The sequence below is a fragment of the Trichoderma atroviride genome, chromosome 6 (genome assembly GCF_020647795.1).
Source record: "Trichoderma atroviride chromosome 6, complete sequence".
Lineage (NCBI taxonomy): Eukaryota > Fungi > Ascomycota > Sordariomycetes > Hypocreales > Hypocreaceae > Trichoderma > Trichoderma atroviride.
Window position 1 is genome coordinate 1,926,897 of NC_089405.1, and position 27,322 is coordinate 1,954,218.

General features: G+C 50.7%; 11 protein-coding genes across 11 annotated transcripts; 7 read left to right on the forward strand and 4 right to left on the reverse strand.

Annotated features, from left to right (window-relative positions):
• Window positions 1–1,047: 1,047 nt before the first annotated feature.
• TrAtP1_011217 (uncharacterized protein) lies at window positions 1,048–4,374 on the reverse strand. Its single transcript, XM_014093178.2, has 3 exons — window positions 3,725–4,374; window positions 3,300–3,639; window positions 1,048–3,211 (listed from the first exon to the last, which is right to left on the reverse strand). Exons 1-3 carry the CDS (start codon window positions 3,864–3,866, stop codon window positions 1,516–1,518), a joined length of 2,178 nt encoding a protein of 725 aa, XP_013948653.2. The 5' UTR covers window positions 3,867–4,374; the 3' UTR covers window positions 1,048–1,515.
• A 200-nt stretch (window positions 4,375–4,574) lies between these two features.
• Window positions 4,575–5,003, forward strand: TrAtP1_011218 (uncharacterized protein; the record flags this gene model as incomplete). Its single annotated transcript, XM_066115021.1, has 3 exons — window positions 4,575–4,700; window positions 4,840–4,883; window positions 4,979–5,003. 3 exons carry the CDS (start codon window positions 4,575–4,577, stop codon window positions 5,001–5,003), a joined length of 195 nt encoding a protein of 64 aa, XP_065971118.1.
• Window positions 5,004–6,078: 1,075 nt separating this feature from the next.
• TrAtP1_011219 (uncharacterized protein) lies at window positions 6,079–6,953 on the forward strand (the record flags this gene model as incomplete). Its single annotated transcript, XM_014093366.2, has 4 exons — window positions 6,079–6,208; window positions 6,279–6,582; window positions 6,646–6,736; window positions 6,801–6,953. The coding sequence occupies 4 exons, from the start codon at window positions 6,079–6,081 to the stop codon at window positions 6,951–6,953; spliced, it is 678 nt and encodes a 225-aa protein (XP_013948841.2).
• A 2,935-nt stretch (window positions 6,954–9,888) lies between these two features.
• TrAtP1_011220 (uncharacterized protein) lies at window positions 9,889–11,600 on the forward strand. The gene has a single exon (XM_014093472.2). It carries the CDS (start codon window positions 10,166–10,168, stop codon window positions 11,060–11,062), a length of 897 nt encoding a protein of 298 aa, XP_013948947.2. The 5' UTR covers window positions 9,889–10,165; the 3' UTR covers window positions 11,063–11,600.
• Window positions 11,601–13,590, reverse strand: TrAtP1_011221 (uncharacterized protein). Its single transcript, XM_014093367.2, has 3 exons — window positions 12,833–13,590; window positions 12,488–12,764; window positions 11,601–12,141 (listed from the first exon to the last, which is right to left on the reverse strand). Exons 1-3 carry the CDS (start codon window positions 12,880–12,882, stop codon window positions 11,692–11,694), a joined length of 777 nt encoding a protein of 258 aa, XP_013948842.2. The 5' UTR covers window positions 12,883–13,590; the 3' UTR covers window positions 11,601–11,691.
• A 420-nt stretch (window positions 13,591–14,010) lies between these two features.
• Window positions 14,011–14,404, forward strand: TrAtP1_011222 (uncharacterized protein; the record flags this gene model as incomplete). Its single annotated transcript, XM_014093369.2, has 2 exons — window positions 14,011–14,183; window positions 14,245–14,404. 2 exons carry the CDS (start codon window positions 14,011–14,013, stop codon window positions 14,402–14,404), a joined length of 333 nt encoding a protein of 110 aa, XP_013948844.1.
• A 175-nt stretch (window positions 14,405–14,579) lies between these two features.
• On the reverse strand, window positions 14,580–15,787 carry TrAtP1_011223 (uncharacterized protein; the record flags this gene model as incomplete). The annotated part of the gene is made up of 3 exons (XM_014093368.2): window positions 14,580–15,328; window positions 15,391–15,611; window positions 15,684–15,787. 3 exons carry the CDS (start codon window positions 15,785–15,787, stop codon window positions 14,580–14,582), a joined length of 1,074 nt encoding a protein of 357 aa, XP_013948843.2.
• Window positions 15,788–16,208: 421 nt separating this feature from the next.
• Window positions 16,209–16,877, forward strand: TrAtP1_011224 (uncharacterized protein; the record flags this gene model as incomplete). Its single annotated transcript, XM_014093370.2, has 2 exons — window positions 16,209–16,244; window positions 16,314–16,877. The coding sequence occupies 2 exons, from the start codon at window positions 16,209–16,211 to the stop codon at window positions 16,875–16,877; spliced, it is 600 nt and encodes a 199-aa protein (XP_013948845.1).
• A 238-nt stretch (window positions 16,878–17,115) lies between these two features.
• TrAtP1_011225 (uncharacterized protein) lies at window positions 17,116–20,357 on the forward strand. Its single transcript, XM_066115022.1, has 6 exons — window positions 17,116–17,747; window positions 17,818–18,022; window positions 18,110–18,141; window positions 18,214–19,579; window positions 19,664–19,824; window positions 19,912–20,357. Exons 1-6 carry the CDS (start codon window positions 17,358–17,360, stop codon window positions 20,065–20,067), a joined length of 2,310 nt encoding a protein of 769 aa, XP_065971119.1. The 5' UTR covers window positions 17,116–17,357; the 3' UTR covers window positions 20,068–20,357.
• A 1,210-nt stretch (window positions 20,358–21,567) lies between these two features.
• Window positions 21,568–23,393, reverse strand: TrAtP1_011226 (uncharacterized protein). Its single transcript, XM_066115023.1, has 3 exons — window positions 23,262–23,393; window positions 21,990–23,207; window positions 21,568–21,920 (listed from the first exon to the last, which is right to left on the reverse strand). Exons 2-3 carry the CDS (start codon window positions 22,151–22,153, stop codon window positions 21,815–21,817), a joined length of 270 nt encoding a protein of 89 aa, XP_065971120.1. The 5' UTR covers window positions 22,154–23,207; window positions 23,262–23,393; the 3' UTR covers window positions 21,568–21,814.
• Window positions 23,394–24,014: 621 nt separating this feature from the next.
• Window positions 24,015–27,243, forward strand: TrAtP1_011227 (uncharacterized protein). The gene has a single exon (XM_014093372.2). The coding sequence runs from the start codon at window positions 25,228–25,230 to the stop codon at window positions 26,611–26,613; it is 1,386 nt and encodes a 461-aa protein (XP_013948847.2). The 5' UTR covers window positions 24,015–25,227; the 3' UTR covers window positions 26,614–27,243.
• Window positions 27,244–27,322: the final 79 nt, after the last annotated feature.

A 27,322-nucleotide genomic window follows, 5' to 3' on the forward strand; every position in this document is an offset into this window, starting at 1 on the left:
GGGTACACTTGACTGCATCAGTTCATGTACAAGTGTGTAAAAGGTAAAAGCTCTTTCCCTCTTCTGCCGTTGCTGCAGGAGGAAGCCTTGCTGCTACCCTCTGTGTCTCCTCTTTTCATCCTGCACTCCATCTGTGGGGGCCAAGATTTTGCGCCCATTTGCGTCCGTCTTGGACCAACATGCATTTTGCGTGCAAAAGTCCTCCTCGTACGGTATCGTCTTTTCTATAATTCCATCGCCGGATGGTACTAATGCCGTTAATATTGCCATTAGCGCAAGATGCCTGGAAATGCCGCTTGTTGGTGGCTGTTCACACACACACACACACACAAGTACCTTCTAGGTGTACTTACTCACATCTCATATGACAAAATCGCCGCGGCTCATATCCAAACCTTGTCTCTGTGGATAAATTGACATGCAACTGACATGCTCGGCAATGCATCCACTAGCAATGCCCTTGCTCCTCGCGCACTGCAAACCTCATCACGTTTTTTTTTTTTTTTCACACAGTAGTATATGCCCATAACCGCCCCCAAGCGCTGCCTTATGATGCCACGGATATCACATCTTCATCACGCTTGATTGATGTTGGTCGAGCACATACGCGGAGATGATACAGAAGAAGAAGAAAATGGCCCTCTGTCCTTCTTCATTCTGTTAGCCGCTCTACAAAAAATGCCGCTCGAAGAACTAAAGGGGACAGTTGTGTTTACGTACATGTGAATATGTAACTGCTTAAGAATTGTCACATATATCACTCTACTCCGTGCATACATGTTCTTCTACATCGACACTACAGCCAGCTACATACAACCATAGAGTCTCAGACCCCAGGGTGGTGATGGCTTGGTGCGAATGGAAGCGGCCCCTATACGCGAGTAGGCGCTGAATTTGAGTCTTGATTACATGTGACTATCGTCATCTCAATTGCATCATCATCAAGCACTAAAACACGCACATTGCCCCTGGCAGTTAATTAATCGTAGACGTATCTTTTAATTTAAGAATACTACCTAGGTAGCTTCTATCCTAGTACTTGCTGCCGGCAAAGACTGCAACATACTGATAGCCGAACTGAAACTCCCAGAAAGAACTCCATCTATATGTATCTGTCCAGAATAAAATCAGACGAAAAGAGCCAAAGCAATAAACACATGGGTTAACGCCATTTCTTTTTAGTTTGGCCATATTGGTTCATATCGTGCATTAACACTTACAAAACCACGTCCATATCATCTGTTCTTCGTCTATTAGATGGAAAGGCCGTTCTTAAAGCCAAGATACTCGCTAAATACAATCAAACTAAAGCAAATGATTCCAGCTGCTAGCCAGAAAAGTAAAATCCTTTACCAGAATGAACTCACACGCCGTCTCACAATGCGTTCCGGCACCTTTTCCACACATTTGAGCAAAGAAAACGTTTTCTCAAGGCCATCGGGTAGTTCCAAATCAGGAATCAGCTGCATAGCAGTAGGAGTCTTTGGGCCGGAAATATGTTCAGCAGCATGTTTCTCATATCTCTCCCCCCTCATCTCTCTTTCTCTCTCTAGTCAAATGCTCTAATTCAGGTCTTGTCGAGTGGGTGGGTCGATATGATAAGCCCAAGCCGTATTCACCCCTCTGGTTCTCATTTTGCGATGACATGCGCCGGTTGGACGGCTTCCTAGCAGGTTGCACCTCTGGTACAACCTGCGAGCGACTTCCTGACCGACCCCTAGCCCTCGAATGGGTCTGGCGCCTACTTCCCGATGCAGGACGGCTTCCATGCACAGGGCAGCTGGCAGACGGATATTCCTCGATGAGAGTGAACTGCGAAAGGTCGATGGGCTCTTTTTGAGACATTTGTGTGCTTCGTGATCCTCGCCGTCTATCCTTTGGATGCTTATGAGAAGAACGCCGCCGACCTCTCCCAACCTCATCTGGAGTAAGTTGTGATGCTGTGTGAGACTCCAAAAGGTGGAGCGGCAGTACAGCACTACTCGAGTAGCTTCGTGCCATTTCATCAATCTGACCCTGATTGTAATGTTCCTGGAGATGATAATGAGACGATTGTCGCGATATCGGCTGTCCATATTCGCTACCACGCCGGCTATTCCAGTCTGATGATCGCCGCTGGCTATGGGCTTTACTTCTTGATTTATTGCCGCCTTGAAATCTAGAATTATTCGCAATCTCAATATTCCTCGCTCGCTCATGAGTTACCACATGCGATAATCCGGAAGGAGCCACCATCGAGACGGAAGCTTGACGAGGTCGACCTGATTGGTTGTTCCAGACGGAGACGTCAGATCGCATGCTGAATCGTTTGTCATCTTCTGTATTGTCAGGATAAAATGCTACGTAGTCGTCCTGATCTTTCCGTGACCCTCGAAATGGCTCTGGGGGCGCTATTGCGGAATGTATCGAAGAGTTGAATGTGTCCACATGGGGTACCGGGGATTCTGATTCAAGATATCTTCGGAGCATATACTGGTCGGGCGGGATATCCAACTGTAAAGATTCCACATTTAGCTTGGGACTTGATGCTTGCGGTACACGGTTGGCCTGTGGTTTATGTGATTTGTAGTAATCATGCCCCTCGTCATATCTTGAAGATTGACGATGTTTTCGATCGTTGACATTATTCGTATCATTCCCATACCAGGCGTGTAAGTCGTCTTCGTGTTGATGGGTAGCGTCGGGGAGACGATCTTTGGGCCTTTCCGGACTTTCCCAAGCTTGCTCTTGAGAGTCATGAAACTGGGCTGTCTTGTTGTGTGAGCTTGCTTCCAATTCGGGCGAGCCGTCGTTGTCCGATCGGACGACTGGCTGAAGCGGCTGATAAGCCAACCTCGCGTATGGCTCAGAGTCTGTATCAACCACGAGGAGGCCCGTCTCTCCGCGACCCATAATGCCATAGACGTGGATTTCACCCGACTGAATACCAATCACAGCACTGGTGCCGACGTACGTCGTTTCACCCTCGGTGCCACAACGGTTGGCGAAAACGACAATGACTTCTTGGTTTGAGTGTGCACGAATCAGCGGCTCAAGGCGTGATACCCAGTACAGTAGACTCATAGTGTCGGGATCCTGAAGAGTGCTCAAGAATTCCTGCTGCTCGTCATTAGTGAGCCACGCCATAGGAACTACAACGAGTCGAGCACCACTGTCCAAAACGTGCTGTCCGAATTCAAATTTGTTCCACGGAGCTTCAAATTTATACGGGCTAAAAGCGTGGATCGTCAGTCAATTTAGTCATGAAAATACGTGGAGAAGAACAGAAGGGGCCCTCTCAGTCCTATGAAACAACTCACTTCAGGTCCATACAGATCCCCATGGCAGTTTGGCCCAGGCCAGGAATTCGCTGTCCAAGAAAGCCATGGGAACCCTCCAAAGCCCAAGTCTCATCGGTGTAATAGAGGTGCACCTTGCGATAGTTGGCCACCGTCTCACCATCGCCGTTGACAGTAATAGCAGAGTTGTAATACTGGGGGTCCGTGGGCCAGTTGAGCGCCGGATCTACCTTTTCGGGGTAGCCAACGACGACAGTGCAGTCATGCTTGAGGGCCGTGTTTCGAGCCCAGAGCGAGCTAATCCCCGTGCTGCATTCTTCGAGATAGGGAGATATATGGGCCAGAGACTTGAAGTTGTAGCCTAGAAAATAGGAACAAGTAGAAGTTAGAAGAACCAGAACCCACAGAGCAGATGGAAAATATCGTAGAGCATGATGTGGGCGTACCGGTAAAGGCCAGCTCGGGGAGCACCAAAAGGTCGACTTGCAGGTCTTCCGCGTCAGCCTGATTCAGGATCTCGTCCGCCTTGCTGAGGTTGTTTTCCACATCTGCAACATGCGGCGCAAACTGAAGGCACGCGATCCTCATCTTTCCACCTTTTTCGCAGTCCAAGCGCCCTCACTCAGCCCGTCTCTCGGTCAAATCAGACGAGCAACTGCAGAGCTGCGAAAAGTCGAGCGTTGCGGGCAGAGCCCGGCTTTTCGTGGCAGCTCCTCTGCTCCTCTGCTCCTCTACAGGGCTCAGTCCCGCGACAGCCAAGGAGGCGACACTAATTCCGGCAAAGGTGTTTGTCGTTGGACAGCGGCCAACAGCAGAACGACTCTTTTGGGCGTAGAGGGCTGTCAAGAATGGAGCCCGCGAGTTTGCGTGTTGGCCGTACGATGGAGTATCGATAGAGGGGTAGGGACGGTTCCTAGAGGTAGTTCGGTACATGAAATGGCAGGTGGCGTTCCGTAACTCTAAATGCCGGGCACAAGTAGTGTTACACGCGCTTTTACCTGTTCGAGCTGCCAAACAAAGCTGATACTTTTGGCGTGCTGCTGAAGAAATCAGAGAAGCATGAAGCTTCTCCCAACTCTTGGCTCGGGTCGACAGCAAAGCGACAGACTGCACAGTATATAAAATGTATTTTCCCCAATTCGATACCTGTCAGTTGGCACTTATAAGACGACACAGCCTCCATGCATGAAGTACTTCGTACAGTGGCAGGAGTGGCACGACAGTTCTCCCCAGTCTTGAGCCCGTGGCTGGATTTTGTTTCAGACCCTGCAAGGGGTCTTCCTTGAACAAAGGCGCATGTCTGATTGGATCATTGCGATTCCCACAGTCCAGCTAGCCAATGGCGTCGCTCAGTTTGCCGCCACTCCGCCGCATTCTGTCGCAGGACCAGACAAGTACAGACCGCCGGATATATGGCTGCATGTGTGTATATAAGACGGTGTCAGCACCTACGAAATTCTATACGGATATCGGAACAATTACTAGCTCTTTACATGCGATAAGACACGGAAGGAAATTTTGCGGCAAGTATAAATTGCACGCTGACGTTGGATTAATATAGGTGCTCTCTATTCTCTCGCACAACTCGATCGTGGTTTATACTTGGTAGGTAGCCAAGCACCTTTTTTTCTGATACAAGATGCTGCAAAGTCCAATGCCATTTATGATACACTGCTGAACACTGACACACAACTCCCAAGTGACATACTGCTCATGAGGCCATAACATGATGCATGGATTTGCTGTGGCTGCCTCAGTCTATATAACATTGGCTTCCAGTAATAAATCTGTTGGTTATTTTCTAATCAATCCTCTTCCCTTCAGTGATTTGCGCCTCTATAGTCCACGCCAGCTATAAGGGACACTGCCACAGTATATCACCGCAGGTTAGCAGCCATCGTCCTTCTCTATACCCAGATCATTTTTCTTCTTCATTATACTTTCTTACTTTCAATAAATTTCCAGCGTGAGAGCTAGACAGTGTTTATTCAAATAAGCAGCTGACGCCGCAATGTCACACAAACAATGATCGACTAACAGACGTTCATGCTACATGTGAGACTTTGGCTGAGAGACACTGACGTCATCTTTGCCACATTTCGCGATGCAGCAATGGCCACTATTTGTTTTCTCAATATTTCACGATGTGGTTTATTCATGAAATATCTTCATTGCCATCAGTATTGTTTCTCTTACATGGCTTCAAACAGCCACAAGCCCTAGCAGGCCCCAATAGCTGGTAAGCCGCCTGAAACAGACTCCTCCTAGGCAGGCTCTCTTCGGCTAGCTCGCTGTCTTTAGCGGGAGGCTCCCCCCATCCTCTCCGGGGCTTCAGCGTTATTAATAGCCCGCCCAGATAGGCATCTATCACCAATATCCCACTCTCGTCATCGTCGCAACCTCTTTAGATCCGACAAGCCATTCCTGCTGCTGCCCACGCGACAATCCACGCCAACGCCAGCATCACGGATCCTCGAAATCGATCCCGGCCGCCTCTCCTCTTTTCCTTCCGCGACGCCATCCGTCCGCCGTAATAAAGGCCCCATCAAACCATGGTGGCCTCGGCGTCGAGCTTTGCGTCCGTCCCGCAGTCAAACGGCGCACCGATGCCTCCCCCCCGAGCCGATCGCATCACCGCCCGGATACAAATTCCCAGCGCAGAACCTGAAGCGTCGCTTGACACGGCCTGACAAGGTGCCGCTGGTGCTCGTCGCCTGCGGAAGCTTCTCGCCTGTGACGACTCTTCGTAAGTCGGGCGCTGCGATGGATGACTCTCCCTAACGAGTCTGTAGATTTGCGAATGTTTGAATTGGCGGAGAAGTATGTAAGGCAGAGTGACCCCGGCTTCGAAATCGTTGGTAATTACATGTCGCCCTGCTCGGATGCGTACCAAAAGGCATCTTTAGCACCGGCCGACGACCGGATTCAAAGTAGGTCTATAATTGGCTTAAGATACAAGATAAAAGAGAGAGTCGAACTCTCGCTCACTGCTCTCCATAGTGTGTAGCCTGGCCGTCGATACAGACTCAACGGCCACCATCACCATAGACCCATGGGAGACTGTACGCCTCGATGAATCAGGCAAGCCCCTCTATAGCCCGACGGTAGATGTCCTCCGCCACTTCGACCACGAAGTAAACAATGTACTCGGCGGCATTGAGACTCACGACGGCATCTTCGTGAGGGCGCAAGTTATGCTGCTCATTGGGGCTGATCTCGCCGTTACAATGGCCGATCCCAAAGTATGGGATCCTGCAGACATTGACGTGCTGCTGGGCTACTACGGAGCATTTGTTGTTGAAAGGTAGCAAACCCTCGCTGGTGTCAACTCGTCTGAACAAGGGCTAATCTCTGGAATATCACTCAGGCCCTCACAATGCAGGACCCAGGATGCGATAGAGCCCCTCAAGAAATACGACAAGATCTGGGTAGTTCCAACAATTATCAACGAAGTATCTGTAGGAAACCTCCCACTTTTGGTCTTGTAATCATCTCTATTGTGCTAACAAGGCGACTATCTAGTCAACACGAGTCCGTGCTCAAATACAAAACGGAGAAAGAGTAGAAGATATACCCGATTCCGTGTACAAGTACATCAAGTTACACCATCTATACCAAAAGCAGCCCACATCCAATGGCACACCTATCGAGATACCCAACGGAAACTCAAACTAAAACACGGCTCTTGTCATATTCACTTTACAGCGTTGCATAATGATATACTCGATGACACACGTCTTTGCTACTATACGTAGCAAAATCAGGAGCACTAGAGCTTACAATGCTCGTCATGGTTAAGAAGAGTACGTTTATTCGCCTTTTCCCTGGCATATGACGTATACTCCAATACTCACCATGATGTAGGCAAAAGAGGGATAACAGCAACAACCTGTCTAGCGACTCTTGTTTCTTTATATAGCGAAAGCTTTGGCTGCATTTTTGGCTAAGAGAATCATACACGGCATACCATTAGTAGAAGAGGGCTCATTGCACAGTATAGAACGTTTATACCTAGAAAGACAGTAAGCGGAGCATATGGCTAAAGACATATACGGCACATTACCAATTGAAATAAGACACCAAATTATCATTTCCACAATTATTATTACAAGATGCCGTTGGGTGTAAGGCCTACCGCGGCATTCGGTCCGCCAGTGATGCCTTTTCTTTTTCAACCTTGCAATGAAAGACAATTGCTTTCCATATGGTCTTTGGGGGAATGACTCTAAAAGGATTAACAACTGGTAAGGAGGGACTTCCCACGCAGCCAGTGACAATATCAAAGGCCATCCCGTTGATAAATGGGTTCCCCTTGTTCGGACGAGTGCTCCAATTAATTCAGGCGACGCAGACATTAGACTAATGAAAAGAGAGAAAGAGAAACCCCCATAGCTACAATGTGTGGAGATCGGTCCGACAAGTCCGTCTGTCAAAACTGCGATTAACTGCCACTACAGTTACGGAGCAACACCATATTAAATGCGCAAGAAAGAGGCATATCGATATCAGCCGTCATATCACAACGGCACACACTATACGAGCTACTACCTACCTGATACAAACATCCACACGGGATGTCTCTCTACGCAAAGGCAAAAAAGGTGGCACGAGATGCAAAGTAGCATGTGTCAATCCAATACCACCCCCAGCCTTTCAAGCTTCTCAACCCGAAACCGCGCAGAGAATCCAAAAAGGCCGATTCGTAAGAAAGCCCGCCATCGCGGCTATCGGAAGGTTCCTAGCGCGGATTATGACAAGTGACCGGGGACTCTTGCGAGACGAACCAGAGGGGGGGGAGAGTGGACAAGCATCCTGGATATCGCTACTGCTAGTACTGCTACCCAGTAAGATTACAACAACAAGATAACCACCTGTTATCGGGCTTTCTCGGCCAGGTAGGAAAAAGAAGATCAATACGCTCTGTTCCATGGCTGTTCAAAACCGCTCACCCTAGTCCAAGAGGAGAAAAAAAGACAAAGAACAAGTTTTGGGGGCCACGGGATCGTCGTTGGGAATCTTCCCCTTGCCGAGTCTCTTTAGCTACAAAAGTCTTTAGTCCGTTCATCATCTTCATCTCCCTCTACATTTTCTGTTGTTTGCAAGGTTCACCATCCCCGCAGACGGGACGATGCCCGAGGCACAATTAACCAATTACAAAGCCCAATCGTGCTCGCAAAAGTGCGCGTCTGTCGTCCCATGATAATCAACAGGGATATTTAATAAATGGTGAAGAAAAAGGCAGAAAAGAGAAGGTGGGTAAAGGCTGCAGTCAAGCCGTGCCGCGGTCATCCGCCCGCTTAGACGCAATATACACGAGTCAAAGTGGGTTAAATTGGCTCTCTCTTTTTCTCTCTCTTCTCTTTTTCTTTATACTTGAGACGGCACAAATCAAAATTTGACCTCCGCTTCAAAAGATCACTTGTCAACCCGTCAACCAGGTAGGGTTGCATTCTGCGCGGGTCGTCGACAAAGAGTGGCAAAAGACTCACCCTTTCTAGCCATTCACGTCTCTATCGCTTGAAGTTCTCTCTTAGAGCGCGGAAGATGGCGAAGAAGAAAAAAAGAGGAACCCCCCTGTCGTCGTCCACACCCGTGATATCAGGCCATTCAGACGTTACACAGCGGCTTGGGGTCCATCTCCGCGGCATCTTCTTTCGTCCAAGTGCGCAGCTTTTGTTCTCTCGCCCGCGCGTCTATGCCGCTGCTGATTGGATCGCTCGCCAAGTACGAGCAGGGGAGGCGGATTGTGGCGTCTAAAGGCACCATTCACGGCCCCTGTTCTGGTTCTCTTCTGCCTGGACCCTCGTCAAGCTGGTGGATGAGAAGCCTCGCTCAGCCGAGCCGCGATCTGGGCCGCCTCTTGTTTCGTTTCGTTCTTCTTCTCTAACATCTGCCTCTATGCATCGTAGCGTGCTGACACCAGCAGCAGTACAGGCCAGGCATCATCACGGCTTCGATTCCCGTAGGACTTTGTCGTGTCGCTTGTCCCACCCACACCAGAAAGAGCCTTGCTCTGCGTCCTTCGTGTCCCAGGCTGGCTGATCTCGCGCTAGATCCCCTCTTGCTTTTTTTTGCCTGCAAGAGCCGTGCTGGCCTTCTGTTTGGCTGGGATGATCCTCACAGCCCTACGTCGTACAGCAGACAGCAGCGTCATGAGTCGGGAGCGTCTCGACGAATAGCATCGCCATAACGGCATATTAAGCAGCCCAGAACTGAACTCTCTCACGCTTACACACCCCCCCTCGTCCTAGCTTGGCGTCGGCCTCCTCTTGTTCGAATACGCCTCATGGCTCCTCGGGGACCCGAAAGGCGTTCGGATTGCGTGCATGTGTCCGCTGCCCACCATGAGCGTAGCATCCATCGGCAGCAAAGTCCGCGCCATAGCCTCGTTTCTGCGTCCTCTGCCGGCCCCCTGCTGGCAAGAGCCCCATATCTACATGTACATGGCCTGCAGCCTATCTGTACATGCGGTATTGACGTTGGAACCAACACAGCGTGGTGCCGATGCCCTAATTGGGAGGTATCTCTGATTTGTGTTCACTTGAGTGGCGTTGCTCATTGTTGCTGGTATTAAAGTTGGGTAGTCATATAACAAGGTATTGCCGGCCCTTCCCACCGGCCGGCTCCTAGAGAATGTGTCTCCTGCCCAGATGGTTACCTGTCTCGTCGCCTGTCTTGAGTAGGGTTGATCAGCTCAACTGTTGTAAAGATCTTTCTACTTGCCAGTGTCATATCCTCCCCGAAAGCGGTGATTGATACTAGCAAAAGATCGATCTGATTACACAGCGGGCAGGCCTTCCCTGTGATAGACTCGTGTTAAACTCCCTTGTATATCTTATATAGCCCTTGTCTGTCCATCTTCCGTCAAACGTACGCAGAGCCCAAACATGATCTCTTCAATACATGTCCTCCTATTGGCGCTGGCCAGTTCTCAGACTGCTCAAGCTTTCAAAGTCGTTCCAAGAGACGGTGCCAACGACACTGATTCCGCTTCATCCAAAGGCCTCTCTACAGCCGAAATCATCGGCATCATAGTCGGAATCATCTTCATCTTCGCACTCGCCACTTGCTTATTCGTCGTCTATTTTGCTCGCCAGAGGAACCCCCCTCCTCCCTTTTACGAGCAGCGCTACTACTATAGACAAGACATTGAGGCATCTCCCAAGACCATGGTTGAGCCTTGGGTGTATGTGGCCCACCAGTCTCATTACCCCGAGTTCCAGGGCGTTGCCAGAGACGGCTCTATTGGGACCAATGGCGAGTTTTACAACCACATGGAGAATGCCGCTCGTTCGGGCCATATACAGCTCACTCATGACCCGAGATCTGCCATCCATGGCCACGATAATGCCATGCCTGCTCATCACGCCTACGACCCCAATGCCGTCTCCAAGCAAGCCAGAGACGCAATCTCAAGCCATTCTCTGCCGCCGCCTCAGCCAATACACAAACGGAGGCCGGGCACTCCCGACTCGTTCATCATCCGAGCCTACAAATCCGTCGTAGAGGACGCTTCTCGGCCGTCTGAGCCGCAGGCACTCCCTACCCCAGGGCCGTCCACGTCATCATCTCCATCTGAGCCCAGCTCTTCACCAACATTGGTTGGATCTTCATTCCGGCTGGAGCTCCAGACTTTCCTCGCTCTCTTTGCCCAAGCTATACATACCAAAGAAAGCTCCACCTCCGAGTCTTGTGCTTCAACCCCTAGCTGGGCGGCCCGGAGACGCTGCAGATCATCAGCTTCACATCACACCTCCTCTCTTGAGCGATCCTCGATTCGTTGACAGGCCACTCGGTGCAGGCATCGTCGTCCTCGAGCGAAATCGTCCACCTACTCCGAAAAACAGCGAGAAGTACGCTGCTTATACGGAGGTGCCACTAGCCAGTGGGAAGAGCATCTTGTACGGGATGTGAATAGTGGACGCTGGGATGCCACCAAGTCTACACTCATTTGGCGCCGCTCTTTTCTTTTCCTTTTGTCTTTTCTTCTCTCTTTGAGATTTACGTATTTGGGAGGCCAAGCGATGTAAAATTCTTGAATGCTTTATTCGAGCTGTGACGGCATCTGGAATAATCTGGTACGGTGGCTTTGTCTGTTCAAAGGGGCGTTGGACTTGTTTAAGGTATTTAGCCGCAATGAAACGGCTGTCAATCATTTATACCCTGGGATATCTACCGAGGCATTCTGGTTAGAAGCTATATAATTCATGTCCATAAGATATAACAACTTGACATTTTCATTGAGCAATCCGTCATGCAACTATCGCGGCCACTATAGCTGCTGGGTGCAGTGAGTAGAAGGAGCTAAATAGTACATCGACAAACCATGAACACTCTCATGAAATCTTTACTAGGAGAACAGCAATGAAATTCAATTGTTAACGTCTAAATCTGATTAAATGTATGCTATGAATTAACCCAGGCGGTGCCCCGGTCCTCTGGTGCGCCATGAGTCTGGCAACGGTCCACGTGAAGCACCACTGCTTTGGGCAGATGTCGTGTCGGATCCTCTACCTCCAGCAGGTGGTTGCGGCGCAGGTGTTACTCCATTCACCGCAGACCGAATGAAGGCAGGAGTCTCAAGCCAGTTCCGACCACCGGCAACATCAGGCCAGATTTTGGTCAGGAACAAATACAAGTGCGCTGCAGCCAGCCCCTGAAGCTGCAGAAACACAATACCAATGCCGCCCGGGAAGAAGAGGTTGATTGCCATCATGGCAAATGGAACGAGCTGAGACGGAATACTAACAAACATGTAGTTCGTCGTCTGGCCGCGTTGCTCCTGAGTTACGGTATACGCCATGGCGAGGAGGAGCGCCTGCGTCATTACTCCATACCCAAAACCCAATAAATGATTGAGTATCTGAAGCATGGGTCAGCCTCAATCAGAATCGGGGTGGTTTAAGAGGATATTTAGGGAAAACAAGCACGAGTGTCATTAAGAAGGGGAAATGTAGGGAGCATATCAAGGCACTCGAGTGAATGGTGAATCACAAGAGTTGTAGATTACGGCATCCCACCATGCCCACACCGCAAGCCGTCCTAATGCGAATGAGGTGGATCGACTCGAAGTGCAGGGGTAATCTCCCTCAATTCCAGGAACCGTGATAGCAGTAGAGGCATAGCGCTATCCGGGCAGATATTTTGAGGGGTTCTCATATATAGGATACACGGGAGAGCACAGAAGAGTGTGAACTAAAAAGACCTACCAGAATTGTTCCGCACACAAATGTCAGATACCAGACAAGGTCTTCTCGTCTCGACAATCGCGGATGACCTTTTTCCAGTTGACTCATGTACATGTACATGTGGAAAGTGTCAAAGAGGACGCCCAGATTTGGGAAGGTGATCAGGAAGCACGTTACAAGGCGCCATATTTGCGGAGGAATCCGCGCCACGTATTGAGGATCATAGATGAAGAAATCCCCTGAAAGCATTCCCATGTGCACGGCGACAGACAGGCCAAAGGTAACAGTGGCAGCAGTTCTAAAAGGAGGCCAGTCAGTACGAAAATCTTCCAACCCGGTTATCAAGGGACATCTGAATAGCCTTACCTCGCAATTGGCGGCGCCCGCCAGTACGCGTCCAGAGAAAGCTCAGCCATTGTATGCAACTATGCTCAACCAAAGGCACGAAATCTCGAAATGCAGACGCGAAGAATAGAAGAGGTACAGAGACCAGAGCGCTCAGCAGTTTATAAACAGGAAAGCACAGACTTGGCAGCTCCAGGCAACAATGGAGGCGCAATCATTGCTGGATTTTGCCGTGTCGAGCTTTTTTTTTTTTTTGTCTGCCTGTTGATGCAGAACGAAAAGAAATTGTGTCCTAAAGGGCTTTTGTCATCAGAGCTTTGACCGTGTCTGGTTAGATGCATATACTGCTTAGTAAGTTGTGTACCTGCAGGTCTGTACCCCACAGCTGAAGAGAGAGAAAAGTGAGCCTTTTGGTTCCACGATCCACCCGCTCAAGACCATCAAATACGGAATGTTAGGTACCGCGTGCCCGCACTTGCCGCATCATGCCGCACGCGTAGAATTGGACCAGAAGTGAGAAATTATCCGTGTTTGTGGTTCGACTAGTATTGCTTGTGAGGAGATTAAGCGAATTGATATGCCCTGATGTGACTTTCGGATGTTTTGGAAATGTGTGTATCATGCCAAATAGAGTCTGATATAGATATTTGATTTGAGATGGGAGTGCAGATATATCAGATTGGTAGGTAGTAGCGAGTTTATGTTAGCGGCAGAGGTTGAATAGCGCAAGTTGGATGAGATTCAGTACAAATCACTGCCAGCCTACGACTTTAGTACCGTTGCATGCGTCGCCCGTTTGTGTACTGCACGTGGAGGTCTAGACAGAAAAGATAATAGCATCTTCGTCTTTTCTTATCCATTAAAAATCGGGCGCACACAATAATCGTACGAGGCAGGCAAAGCCATGTGGGGAAGCTCATAAAATGCTTAGCTGCTACCCTGAAGCTTTTTAATGACGTACCAATATTTCCGGGACTGTCAGCCATCCGAGATCTCACGCCGCCGATTTCGATGTAGACTTTGCTTAAATCTTGAGCGTATCTTCATATCAAGAGCTCCTCGAATATTAAAGATTGGCATTCTACCGTCCTCTCTCCCCACCATCCTGCTCTCCCAGCTTAGGCTTCGACACCCCAAACGCCATTCAACCTACCTCTCGTCTCATAGACTCACTAAAGATGTCTCCCCCCCCAAGTAAGATGATCGCGCCTCACGATCCGTTCAAGAGCGGCGAGGCACAGGATGCCGGATGGGAAGCCGGCAAGGGAGGACTTATAGGAGCAGCTAAATGGGGCGTTGGAGCGGCAATTGTGGGAGCCCTGGCCTATCTCAGATCGCCGCTCTACCGGAGAATGACCGTCCAGTTCAAAGTGTAAGTATATCAGGGATAAGTCTGCTTGCTACATCACCACATAAGCTTATGTATCGAATAGCTATGTTCAGATATCGGCCATGACCTTGGGTGGCATGATCGCGGCAGACCAACGCTTGAGAGATTATGAAACTGAGATGAGAGCTCAGAGAAGGTGGCTCAGAGAGAAAGCAAAATGGGACAGGTATGAGCAAGAAGTTGCAGCCAACAACGAAAAGTAAAGTGATAAACAGTTCTTTTGCCTGTCAAACCCCTCAAGGTCATGTGCTTTGATCATGTACATAGCATCATATGATGATACCCAATTACCTCACATTGTATAGCATCTCCCCAGCTCCAACGCCGAAAAAAAAAAAAATCACATTCGCTGCCTGTATTCCGTCATCATCTTCTATCCTATTTTGACACCGGTTTAAATCTTTTGGGATCCATGTTCAGTTTACATAGCCGGGCAACACACCCTGATAGCTGAAGTAATGTCTGAACGCCTTCTAGAATCTTCATATGCGTGAAGCCAATCTCCTTGATAAACTCTAGCTTCGAGTGTTCGCTAAGCGTTGGCATTGTCTTTGTGACTTTGAACATTGTGCTTATAATATCGTGGCTCGAGTATCCCAAGTCCCACAGCTCCCGGAGGGTATCCAGAGCCGAGTCGACATTTCCCTCGTAGCAAGCCTTCAACATGGCCTGCACCTTGATTGGATGCGGTGAATCGACCACCTTGAAGACGTTGTCTCCTGAGACGAAGCCGAAACCAGCCCACGTCGACTGCAAGTTATTGATAGCCTGTCGCATGTCTCCCTCTGCGCTGAATACCAAGGCAGCTAAGCCGTCATCGCTGTATTCGACCTTTTCCGCCTCGATGATCTGCATCAATCGCTTGACGACTTGTTCGTCTGTCAACTTGGCATATCGAAGGATTGCACATCGTGACTGTAGCGGCTCGATAATCTTATTTGACTGGTTGCAAGCGAATGCGAATCTAGTGGTGTTGGAGTAGATTTCCATGGTTCTTCGAAGGGCCTGCTGGGCACCAGAGGTCATGCTATCGGCTTCGTCGAGGATAACTAGCTTATGTCTGCCAGCAGGTAGTGTGACCTTCTTTTGCGCAAATCCTTTTATTCTGTTTCGAACAACGTCAATACCTATGCGGGCAGGTTAGCAGGGAGTGTATCAACACCCAATCCGAAGCTGGAAGCTGTTATACCTCGTTCGTCACTGGCATTGAGTTCAAGGACAGCCTCCTTGTACGATTCTCCCAGTAGCTGGCGGGCGAGGCAGAGAACGCTGGTTGTCTTTCCGATGCCAGGCATGCCCGAGATGATGACATGAGGCATGTTTCCCTCCTTTGCTATAATCTTTAATCGCTCAATAGTCTCCGTGTTGCCGACGACATCGTCCAGGAACACTGGACGGTACTTTTCCACCCTTGAAGTAGCCCGTTAATACCTTGACAGAAGCTATCGCTGCATGCTTGGAGGGGTTGACTCTTGGACGTACCATGGCAACTCATAGTTGGGCGATCCATTGGAAGATGCCGCAAGGACTGCCTTTGACGTGGCATTGGAGGACTCGCCCTTTTCTTCAGGCTTTGCGGCAGGCATTTTTTGCTTGGGGATTTGGGAGCGATGAAATAAATCACTTTACGCGATCTAGAGGGACGCGTCGAGATCGCTAGAATTAGCAGGCTGCTGCTGCTACATCCGTTTTAGTGGACTTGACTGCCTGCAGCACCTACAAAAGGGTACCTCCCATGTACCGCTTGATGGGCTAGAAGTGGCCCGTGCACCGCCCGCACCAGCAAGCAGGCGCTGCTGCAAATCTTATCTATCCGAACTTTTTTTGGTCTTATCGCCATACCATATTTCAGCAGCAGAAACGAAGTTGAAGCCTTTGGCAGCCAAGCTCACTTTCGCTCAGGTTGTCGCGCCTGTATTAGCCTCTGGTTCGAAGCTTACTACATTCGAGAGGTTATAATTCGAAAAAGCCAATCATCTCCATCAACTTCACTCCAAAACCGCAATCATGGGTGTTGCGAAGAAGACCAGAAAGTTCGGACAGGTTCGTCGTCTCCCCCCCCGAAAAGAACCCATTGCATTCACCGGCGCATTACTGACTTTTCGATATCAGGTCAAACGAGTTATCGGACTCAAGGACACCCGGCTCAAGGAAAACCGACTAAAGGAAGAACTCAAGCAGAAGGAGAAGGAAGCCAAGAGGACAGTCGGAGGCGAGCTCGTCAAAGAAGCTGCCCAGCTGCCCAGCAACATGTTCTTCCTCCACAACGAGGCCCTGGTTCCGCCGTACAACGTCCTTTGCGATACAAACTTTCTCAGTCATACCGTACAGAGGAAACTATCATTGCTGGACAACATGATGGACTGTCTCTACGCGAAGTGCAACCCCATCATCACCTCATGCGTCATGGCCGAACTCGAGAAACTGGGCTCAAAATACAGACTGGCGCTGAGGATAGCCAGAGACGAAAGATGGCAGCGGATAGAGTGCGACCACAAGGGTACCTATGCCGATGACTGCATCGTGGACCGAGTGAGCAAGAACAGGATATATATCGTGGGAACCAACGACAAGGCCCTGAAGCAGAGACTACGAAAGATCCCCGGTGTTCCGATCATGAGCGTCGCAAGGGGCAAATATGTAATAGAACGGCTGCCGGGATCGCTGCCTACATGATGAGAAATTTATGGGTTTACGGTTTCAGTTGTTTCGGTTGTCTATGCATTTTTTTTTTCTTTGTCTTTCTCTCTTCATATCTTTTCTCCGCCGTCTTACAGTTTGTATAACTTCTCGCGACTGGAGTTAGCGCAAGTCCGAGCAAACTAAAAAGCATGCCGCTTAGGTAATATACGGGCATAACCTTGTGAATAGATTTAATAGTACTCGTGGTCTCCGAGAGTTGTCCGCGGTTCTTGTAATAAGCTTCCTAACGGTCAGTTGTTGCGTGTTTGGCTTGCGGCTAGTTGTGTTATGCATATATGCCTGCCTAGCGGAAAACTGTTTGTGGCGCGTAGAGTTTCCGAGATCTTATGCCTTCGGCATGTCAGCGCGGCTTAACACCCTTGCCACCAGAACTCATTGAATTACAAGAGGCACAATAGGGTGCGCAGCAGCACGCTGAGAAAATATCTACACCAATTGTGACAACGCATAGAAATGGATTTGGACTCGGCCTCGAGGAGCGCGGCGGCCATCTCAAAGAAGCGCACGCGGATTCTGCTCTCGTGCGCGCCATGCCGAAACTCCAAGCTCAAGTGTGACCGCGGGCAGCCATGCGGGCAGTGCGCCAAAAAGGGCCGGCTGGATTTGTGTGTCTATGCGCCAAAGCCGGAGAAGAAGAGGCCGGCGGCAAAGGGCGTTGCGGCTCGACTCAAGAGGCTGGAGGGCATGGTTCGGGAGATGATGGACGATGAGGGCGGCCCCAAGCCTCAGGCGAATCAAGATGCGGGCGAGCCTGTTGCGCCGCAGGTCAAGGGGCAAGTCGTTCACGGAGACCATGCGACGACTTATATAGGCGCGACTCACTGTTTGGCGATGCTCGAAGATGTAAGTGACGGAAGATGAATGCTGGTGGCTGATGGAACGTTGTTTAATGAGACGCTAAACTACGGTGTAGATTGAGGATATCAAAGCCTATTTTGACGACCCCGGCGAGTCGGAAGAGGAGTTTGGGCCGGGCGACGAGCTGGAAGGGCCAGAGATGCTTCTGTACTCGAGAGGAGCGCCGCGCAATCGACAAGAGCTTCTCGCTCAGCTGCCCGAACGGCATGTGGTGGATCGGCTGGTTACGCGATACTTTTCATCCAAAAGCCCATCTCAGCGTCAGTACATGTATCTTGTCTTTGGCCTAGTCTTTATGCCCGAGTTTTATGAGACATGTTTATTAGAGGCTGACTTATGAGATGCAGATATCATTCACCGCCCGACATTTACAAGAGATGTAAGTTGATTACGCAGGAGTTTCACATCAGCCAACAACTATAGTCGTTTTCTAATCAAAGATGTGATCCAGTACGTGCAATTCTGGCAAAATCCCAACCAAGCCTCGCTTCACTGGATAGCCCTCCTATTTGCGGTCCTCACCATGGGCGTGTTTTTTAACAACTTTTCCGCGCCCGACGAGGTCGAAGGGGATTCTCCATTCTCTATAAAGGACAGAATCAGGCAGTACCGCTCAGCTGCGGGATGGGCGTTGATAGCGGGCAAATACTCCCAGCCAACGGCCGTGACGATCCCCGCCTTTATTCTCTACGTCGAGGCCGACTTTGTCCTCAACCGGGCGGCTCAGATGAACTGCTACATCCTGTCGGGCGTCTGCCTGCGGCTGATGCTCAAGATGGGCTTCCACCGAGACCCGTCCCTCCTCGCCAACATCTCCCCCTTTGAAGGCGAGATGCGCCGGCGGCAGTGGAACATGGCTGTCCAGATCGACCTCCTCGTCTCTTTTCACATGGGACTGCCGAGCATGCTTGGTGGGATCGAGGCCGACACAGAGTTGCCTCGCAACCTAGAGGACGACGACTTTGATGATGGCTGCAAGGAGCTACCAACACCACGACCCGACTCGGTCTACTCAACCATGACTTATGCCATTCACAAGTCTAGGCTCCTCCGGGTATTCAGGAAAATCGCCCAACAAGCCCATTCGCTAACGCCGCCGAGCTACAGCGAAGTGCTACAACTAGACAACCTCCTCAAGGAAGCCTGGAACAGCGTCCCCTCATTCATGTACGTCAAGCCGCTGGAAGAGTGCATCGGCGAGGAGCCCCACCAGATCATCCAGCGATACGGACTCGCCTCCCTATACCACAAGTGCCGCTGCGTCCTGCATCGCCGCTATCTCGCCGAAGCCGTGCCAAAGCCCGAGCACGACTACTCGCGGAACCAATGCCTGGATGCCGCCATAACACTACTGGGCTTTCAGTATTCCTCTTGGCTGGGGACCCGGCCTGGAAACGTCCTCGGCCGCTCTGGCTGGTTCATGACCTCGCTGGCGGTGCATGACTTTATGCTAGCGGCCATGATATTGTATCTCACCATTCAGAATGAAAGCTACTCGGACGACGGCAATGGCTTCGGCACGGCAGGCAGGCAGAGGGATTCGCCGTCCAAGGACGAGCTGATTGACATGATTCAACAATCGTATGACATCAGCCGTCAGGTATTCAATAAATTGACGGATCTAAAGAAGACGGCGGATACGCTGGCCGTCATGCTGGCCAAAGTTGGGAGACCAGTCGACAGCAGCGCCTCAGCTCCATCAAGTACGCATCCAAGTGGAGGGGAATCGTCCCGGTCAGCATCCAGCCATGCAATATCATCCTCTCTGGACGTAACTGGAAATGTGTCTGACTATGCAACCACTAGTGGGTATGAAGGTTCGTAATTCCTCATGAAATCCAGGAAGCAAGAGAAAAGGAAAAAAGTAGTCACTAGTATATACTAACAAGGGGGACGTCTAGATTCCTCCTCAAGCTCTGGGCCAACTCCATTCGCCCAAGGACACCCAGCCACCACTGCCGCCAATACGTCAACCATTCTTAGTAACGGCAATGCGCCAATGGCACCTAACATTGACCAATTTGACATGTCGTGGATGTTATCTGCGAATAACGTAGACTGGGTAAGCCTCTCCCCCCCTTCCCGGAATAGTTCGCGTTCGAGTGGACTACGTGCAGCCTGATTCAGCGAGTTAATCCGTTAATTCCAGAGACACCTTGATGCTTCCCTCGCCCAAAATGTGGTGGGCGACTCGGGATCCGACGCTGCTCAGACGTGGGCGGAGAGGCTACAGCTCGATGATGTGGATATGATAACCACTGATCTTTGGAGTATGCCTTCAGGAGGGCGAAGCCAAGGAATTTAGCACCATGGGGGAAAGGGCATATAATGACATGTTAATAATTATGACGAACCAAGGCGCTCGCTGCTACCATATATTTCCTCAAAGGGATGATATTTGGATAATTATTAGTAATGAGGATCCATTACGCGAATTTCAATTACTACCTAGCAGCGCCCAGTGTGAATGATGGTATAGGAACAATACGTACAGGTAGCTTGTAAATCAATATACCTACAAGTAGATACTTATCGTATCACGATTCATTAAAAGGGATGCGATTTCCTATTTTGTACATTGTAATATGCACCTTGCTATAGCCAATGGTGAGAACGTAATGGATGGATGCAAATACAAACTCACGGCCAAATGCTACACCACTCATGTGTGCCAACTTCTCCACAGCCTGGCCGCCCATTGGGATGGGAGGAACCGGGAAAAGCCACTTGGGATGCTACTCCAGAAGGGGCTGGAGGGCGTTTTTTCAAATAACCGTAGATAGCACCGTGTCATTAGAACGGAAAGGGAATACCAATATGGGTGGGAGTGACGTGGATGGGAGAATCCTGGGGTGCTAAAGAAATCAAGGCTTGAAAGCCAAGTACGGCAAAGAGCAGCCGTTCGCAGCGAGTCTACGGAAAGGCACCGCGGCTTGTTCATACCAACTCTTTGGCATCCGAGCCATCGCAGGGCATATCTCTTACTCTAATTTCATACAACGTCCTGCAATGGCCCTCAAAAAGATAAAGATTGATGACGGCGCGGGGTGATGGTAAATAAGTCACGCAGTACGGAGTTTTCCGACCGCATAGACAGTAATTTCACCGTGATAGGGACCGAAACGCAGTGAGGTTTGAAGCGCACGCGAGCTAATGCATGATATAGGCCGAGTCGCAGTTGCATACCCCCCCCCTTTCGCTCCCTCGTGTTGTAGGTGCTTGTACTCTGTACATGTGCCTCTTCGTCCGGAAGCTCGCTGACAGATCGACAATGTGGTTGTACAAGCATGCCTGGGCGTCGTATGAGTGAACTTTTGCGCCAGAACTGAGGCTTACCGTGTCCTGTACGCCCCCAACGCTGCAGGCAGTTGTTTGCTGTCTCTGCGAGAGACGGCACCAACGAAGCTCACGAGGACAGAAACCGAGCTAGCAAATAGATGGAGCAGTGACATGAACAATGCCCTGCATGGAGAGGCGGGGAAGAATAGACGAGCAATACCTACCGTATGTAGGAGGTTGGCCATCGGTTAGATGTTGTTGAGATCTGAGACAAGTGAAGAGAGCAGCCCTTGTCAAACCTCTGCCTGCAGATGCAAGTGGTGCTTGCCGACTCCTGCTCCAGCGCTAAATCTCAAAACCCCATTTTTGAAAAGAAGTTCCAAAGCGCGATAGTGGCGGGAGGACGACGGCTTAGCATTTAGGAATTGGTGCTTATGGGGTCGCCGCGTTAACGGCGTGGTTGCGGCATGTCGGAACGCAGCATCGTCTAAACGAACGTAGCCACTTAGCAGCCCATGACGAATGAGACAACACGAAATTGATGGAAGACCAGAGAAGACGCAGACGATTGGCTGAGTGTATTCTGCCTGTAACAGTCACAACCAGTACGTACACGGACAAGCGTCAACGGCGCGCAGAGCTTCTGTCGTCACGTTACGGAGCACAGTATTCTGTACGGAGCACTTAGACGAGCACCGAGAGGAGAGCGAGCGGCAAAACCAGAGCAACTGATAAAAACGGAGAGAAAAAAAAAACATCAACGAGTCTGGTGACTAGCCAGCACCCATGGGGCTCTGGATTGATCGATGGCGGTCCAGGCCGGTAGTGAGAAAAAAAATTTCAAAGATGGACCAACAGTAATCTCGCGATCTTGAGGCACTGGAGGATATGAGCAATGGAATGAGGTTAAGGAAATCATCTGACTGGAGAACCGGGGCAAATTTTTACCTAATCCCAACTGTTGCCGCTGCAGGGGCTCTGCCTCTTTGCGAAGGGCCCTGGCTGTGGCCTTGTCGGACCTGGGACGTGGGAACGTGGGAAGAATCGCTAGAGAAGGCTAATGCAAATAGGCCGAACGCCGGAAAGGCGGGAGAAGCCCACATGGCGGTCATATTATCCCCAGTGATTCGAGCATGACCGAGATACGACGTAGGAAAGAATTTTCTTTGAGGAAATTTCCATCCCAGACCCTTTTTCTCTCGTGGCGGCTCTTACTCGTGCTAGCATCGCGTTTTGTAGCTGATCCTTTCCCCGTTGACTGCTAGAGCCAATGGATAGATAGCGTTTTTGTTATCTCGCAGCCGCAGAATCCAAACTTTTTTTTTCCCTTGCGATTTGGTCCGATGCCGCAATTCAACACCGGTATTGTCTCAACAGCATTGCGAAGGACAAGCTGCCGTAGTTGGACAGGGCGCACCGTATTGCGTCCAAGACCACATGCACATGCACGGAGTACTAAACTCGAGCCAGGAGTTGTAATACCTACCCAGTAGCGGTGCTCGTATATCGTTCCGGCTCTGGGCCACGATGGCTACTCCATAGCGAAGAGCGCGTGACAAGCAATCTGGGGCTTCAAACCCTGCGCTCCATGCTTACAGTATGTCGAGACTCAGAACGTATATCTCCATCCAGGCACTCGTCCACGTTGCTCAGGAGTGCAGTATTATTAGGCTGATGCTGCTTGTCTCCAATATGGAGAACTTGTGTTCGGTAAGGGCAGGTCATCTAAGCATCGCGCAGTACCATTGCTAGTAATATGGGGGCGGCGTGTAATTCGAACGTCTGCTGACCTGGTCTCTCTTCCGATGCCACAGTGCACTGGTAACCGACATTAGGATGAGAGTTGCTAGCACGGAGTAGCTTCGAGTTGTTGCATACCTGCCTAGTCCACATACCGGAGGGGAGTGTCTAATAGCATAGAGTAATATGTACTTGGTGCTGATAGTTGAATCGCGTTGGAGGCAACGCCTCTGTGAGCCTTGGCGCCTCTTCCGCGGAGTTGCGTCGAGCCAAGAGACCAAACAAGAAAATCCTAGAGAGGGCGATGATTTAGCGACGCCGCCCGATTGGCCAGCCCCAGACTATCTCCAGGTGGTGAGGGTGAGAGCACAGCATCAAGCAGCCAGCCATCCGCTCAGCGCACCTTTGGCCCGATTGGCGGTCCATCTTGCATGGGTTTGTTAATTGATTGACCCTTTATGCGGACAGGACGGTACGAGCATTTCTGCGCAACTCACTGGCTGTAAACCCGTGGCTAGCCTTGCTCCAGTCGGGTCACCCGCTCGCATGGATCGACTTTTTGTAAGAGATTTGGAGCAATCAGGCCAGCTCGCAAGCCGGACCTGTCTGACTGGTCCGCAAGACCCTGTGTGTTACGTAGCAGCAGCGCGGCATACTGTATGTACTGTATGTATGTAGCTCTCGACGGAATCTAATCAGATGTTGCCCGGCGCGTTTCTGCTCGGAACTCCCTTGCAGGGGTCCGTGATGGCGGAGATCGGGACTAGCCAACTCCAAAAAGAATTGATACCACTCTGGGCAGAGTGCCTGAGGGACCTGTTCATGCCTTTTGCCTTGGAGCCAGTTCTTCTTCTTTCCCCTTGGCTGGCTCCGCCGCTGTCAATCACGGGACTTGTTGCTGGGATATCGACTGTCACGGTCTAGAAGAAGGCAGGAACTTGCTCCCCTTGCTTGGAAGGTGCCGGCTGTGCAGCGACACGGCGTCCAAGTACTATTACACCGCGGCACGTTGAGATGTACCTGCTTATCTCTCTCTCCCTGATCGGATCCTCGTCCATCAGACGGCAACCCCAGGTCGCGGAACCTGAACTGGTACCTGTAATGGTACCTGGCGTCTCCGACCTTCGCTCCTGCTGCTCTAGGAACAAGGGCTGCGACTGTACAAGTACACTGTACTCGGGCTGTTGCGATGCTTGCATGTCGTAGCACCTGTGCCAATCTCCATCTGTATCTCGCCGCAAAGTTTAGTATATTCGGGTACATCCAATCTCTTCTTAGTCGACACGTCCTTTGCCTCAAGGCAGATTAGACTGGCGTTTTCAAGCTTTCTCCCCCTCCATCTCCTCAAATCTCATTATCCTAACCCCAACACAAACGCCCCTCCCTCCCATCATCCCTTATCGCCCTGCCACCCATAACTGGCACTTGCACCATTAGCATCTGACTGGTTTCGGCGAGCCGCCGCCCTCCAAGCAAAGTCCAAACGACGCCCATAGAACTTGGCGTGGCGAGGCCAGCTTAAACTAACGCCAATCGTTCTTTTGTCCAAGCTAGCCTGCTAATTCGCCCGAGCTAAGTCGACTACAGCCGTTGTTCTTATCGGGAGGAAAAAGGAAGCCCCCTCTGTTATCCAGGCCTTATCCCACTGTTGCTCTGATAGATAGCCTCTGGGATTCTTGCCCTCTGAATCATTCCTCTTCTCCTTCTCACTCCCGTCATCTTGGCGAAACATACATTTGTGATTCTTCTTGTTTCTTAATTTCTCACGTTGCTCCGTACGCCGACTGCAACGACCCCTTTTGTCTCGCTATATCGCAGACTCGTCGTCCGCTGACAATCCCGGTTCCGGTCTCTGGGTCCCTGCCACCAATCGCAACTCGCACTTCCAGCTCTCTCGCACCCATTCGCTCGCCGCTCTCGAGCTCCCTCCGCTACTGCTGTGCTGCCGGCCCAGACCCGACGACTTCTGCGCTACGGTTGATCGAGCCAGCGACTCGCCAGGCTGCCTCGTACCCTCGTGGAATACTGCATTGGCGCAAACCGACCCTGTAGCAGCCTCCATCGCCGCGTCCAGCCGCCGGCACTGGCCACAGACTAACCACTACTAATACCGTGCCTGCTGCTTGTCCTCCCACGCCGGTCTACGGCCCACGACCCACGGTCCACGGTCCACTGTCATACTTCGCTCTTACGTACTGGCTATCCGCTCCGATCCATGAGCTGAGATCACAAGCCCTACTGTTACCTTTTTTTCTCCCCCACCATCAATCCGCAAATTGAAGGCCATCAGCCTCTATTCTGCAGGCGGGCTGGCGCGTTTGGATAACGGTGGCCTCGCCTGTCGAATAAATACCCTGCGCCGGGACGACAGTCTTCCACTTTCGGCCGACTTGCACCACCTCCACGGCTTCGGCCTGAAATCCAGCGAATAGAGGGCGACGGAGCCATGCCGGCACAATTCAACGGACCCGTTACGGGCAGCATTCCCATCCATATCGTGACCGACCAGACAAACGGGTTCCATAAGCAACACAAGCATTCGCGATCCTCATACTCAGAGTCGTCTCCCCTCGCCAACTCCAGGAACAATTCCTTGACATTTCGCCCGCCTAAGAGGCTCATGTCTACCCCAAAGACCATTGCCGTGATCAATGCCAGCGGCCGCCAAGCTGCGTCGCTTATACGCGTAGCTACGGCCGTGGGCTACCATGTGAATGCGCAGCTGAGGAATCTTGAGGGCGTCATTGCGACTGAGGTATCGACCAACCCAAACGTCACTGTCTTTGTTGGCGAGCTCTACACCAGACACCAGCCTACCGCAGAGAACCGGGACGTCACCAAGAGTGGCTCCCTACCGGGCGTAGGAGTCAATCACGAACTGATCGCAAATCTTTTCCGGGGCGCGCAGCTTGCATTCATCAATACCACCTTCTATGGCGACGAGCTGGCAATCGGCAAGGCTCTCGCCGATGCAGCCAAGCAGACCAATATCCAACACTACATCTATTCCTCCATGCCCGATCACGCAGCTTACAATAGCGGGTGGCCGTCGCTGCCTCTATGGGCCGCCAAACACGAAGTAGAGGTATATGTGCGGCACTTGGGTCTCCCCGCTACCTTTGTATACACTGGAATCTACAATAACAACTTTACGTCACTGCCCTATCCTTTGTTCTGCATGGAGCTGCAGCCGGACGGCTCCTTTACTTGGCAGGCGCCATTCCATGAAGATGCCAAGCTTCCGTGGCTGGATGCTGAACATGACGTTGGACCTGCCATTTTACAACTCTTTAAAGATGGCGTATCCAAGTGGGCTGGGGAGCGCATTGCCTTGGCGTACGAGTATCTCACGCCGGTAGAAGCGTGTAAGTTGTTTGCTCGTGGCGTGGGTCGCCGTGTTCGCTATATAAGGGGGCCCATTGAGATCAAAGTTCGTATCCCAACAGGCTACCGACAACAGCTAGAAGCGCTGGAGAAGCTTTTCGACCCTAATGAGAAGGACGCGGAGCGGCAGCCGCCATACTTTGGAGACCCCAAACTGGAAGCTAGCTGCCCGCGGGAGGCGCTTGAGCTGTGGGAGGGCCCCCGAGGACTAGAAGAATATGCGAGAGAGATGTTTCCATTGGAGGAAGAAGCCAATGGCTTGACATGGATGTTTGAAGAGGAGGATGATGGCCACGACGCTCGAATCGAAGCTCGGATCCAGGCTACAACGACTTCTGTGGAGAATATGAAGATTCAAGACGAGGCAGAGGACGACTCATCTGACGACGACGACGATGTACTTGTCATGCGAGGTCGCAAGCGTGCCGAGGAAGGCTGGCTCGCTTAAAGAAGGACCTTTGAGCTGCGAGGCGCTATTAGCTTTGGCCGTGTCTTGAGATGAAGCCCCCTTGTCATTGGATGAATGATTACTGTATTTTTTAAGCCCCGGCGTTATACGACACGGATTTGGAGCCACGGATTGAGTCACCCGGTGTATCTGGAGAATTGCTTCTTTTCTCTCTGTCTTTGTTGTCTTTTTTTTTTTTTTTGGTGGCCTTGAAAAAAAGAAGGCGTAGGTGTTTACTGCTTTATACGGGCTGAATTTGTGGGGAACAAGGAACCTCTATGCAACTCAAAAAGAGAAAAAAGTGTTTGGGCAATGGATGACGGGAGTTTTCAAGGTGACGATATTTTCCTTCTCTTGGCACAATTGCACATTTGCGCGGCGTTGGTGGAAGAGTGGAAGCCGAGAGAAAATATATATCTACCTGTATACCAAAACCTGATGAAAGCGCGTGTCTTGGACTTTGTGGATGAAGGAGGATTCTATTCGGGGTATTCGACGTCCACTTATACAGCGGTACATAGCGAAGCGATCCCGCGATACGCGTTTCTCTGCGATTGCGTCGTATCTTGCTATAGAGTGAGATAGTATGCTAGGTGTATGGAATAAGATTTTTTATTTGTGATTATGGCCTGTACGCTATCCCTATTCGCACAATCATATTATGAATATGTCTCTAACCCACCCATCTTATCTACATATTGCCGCTCTA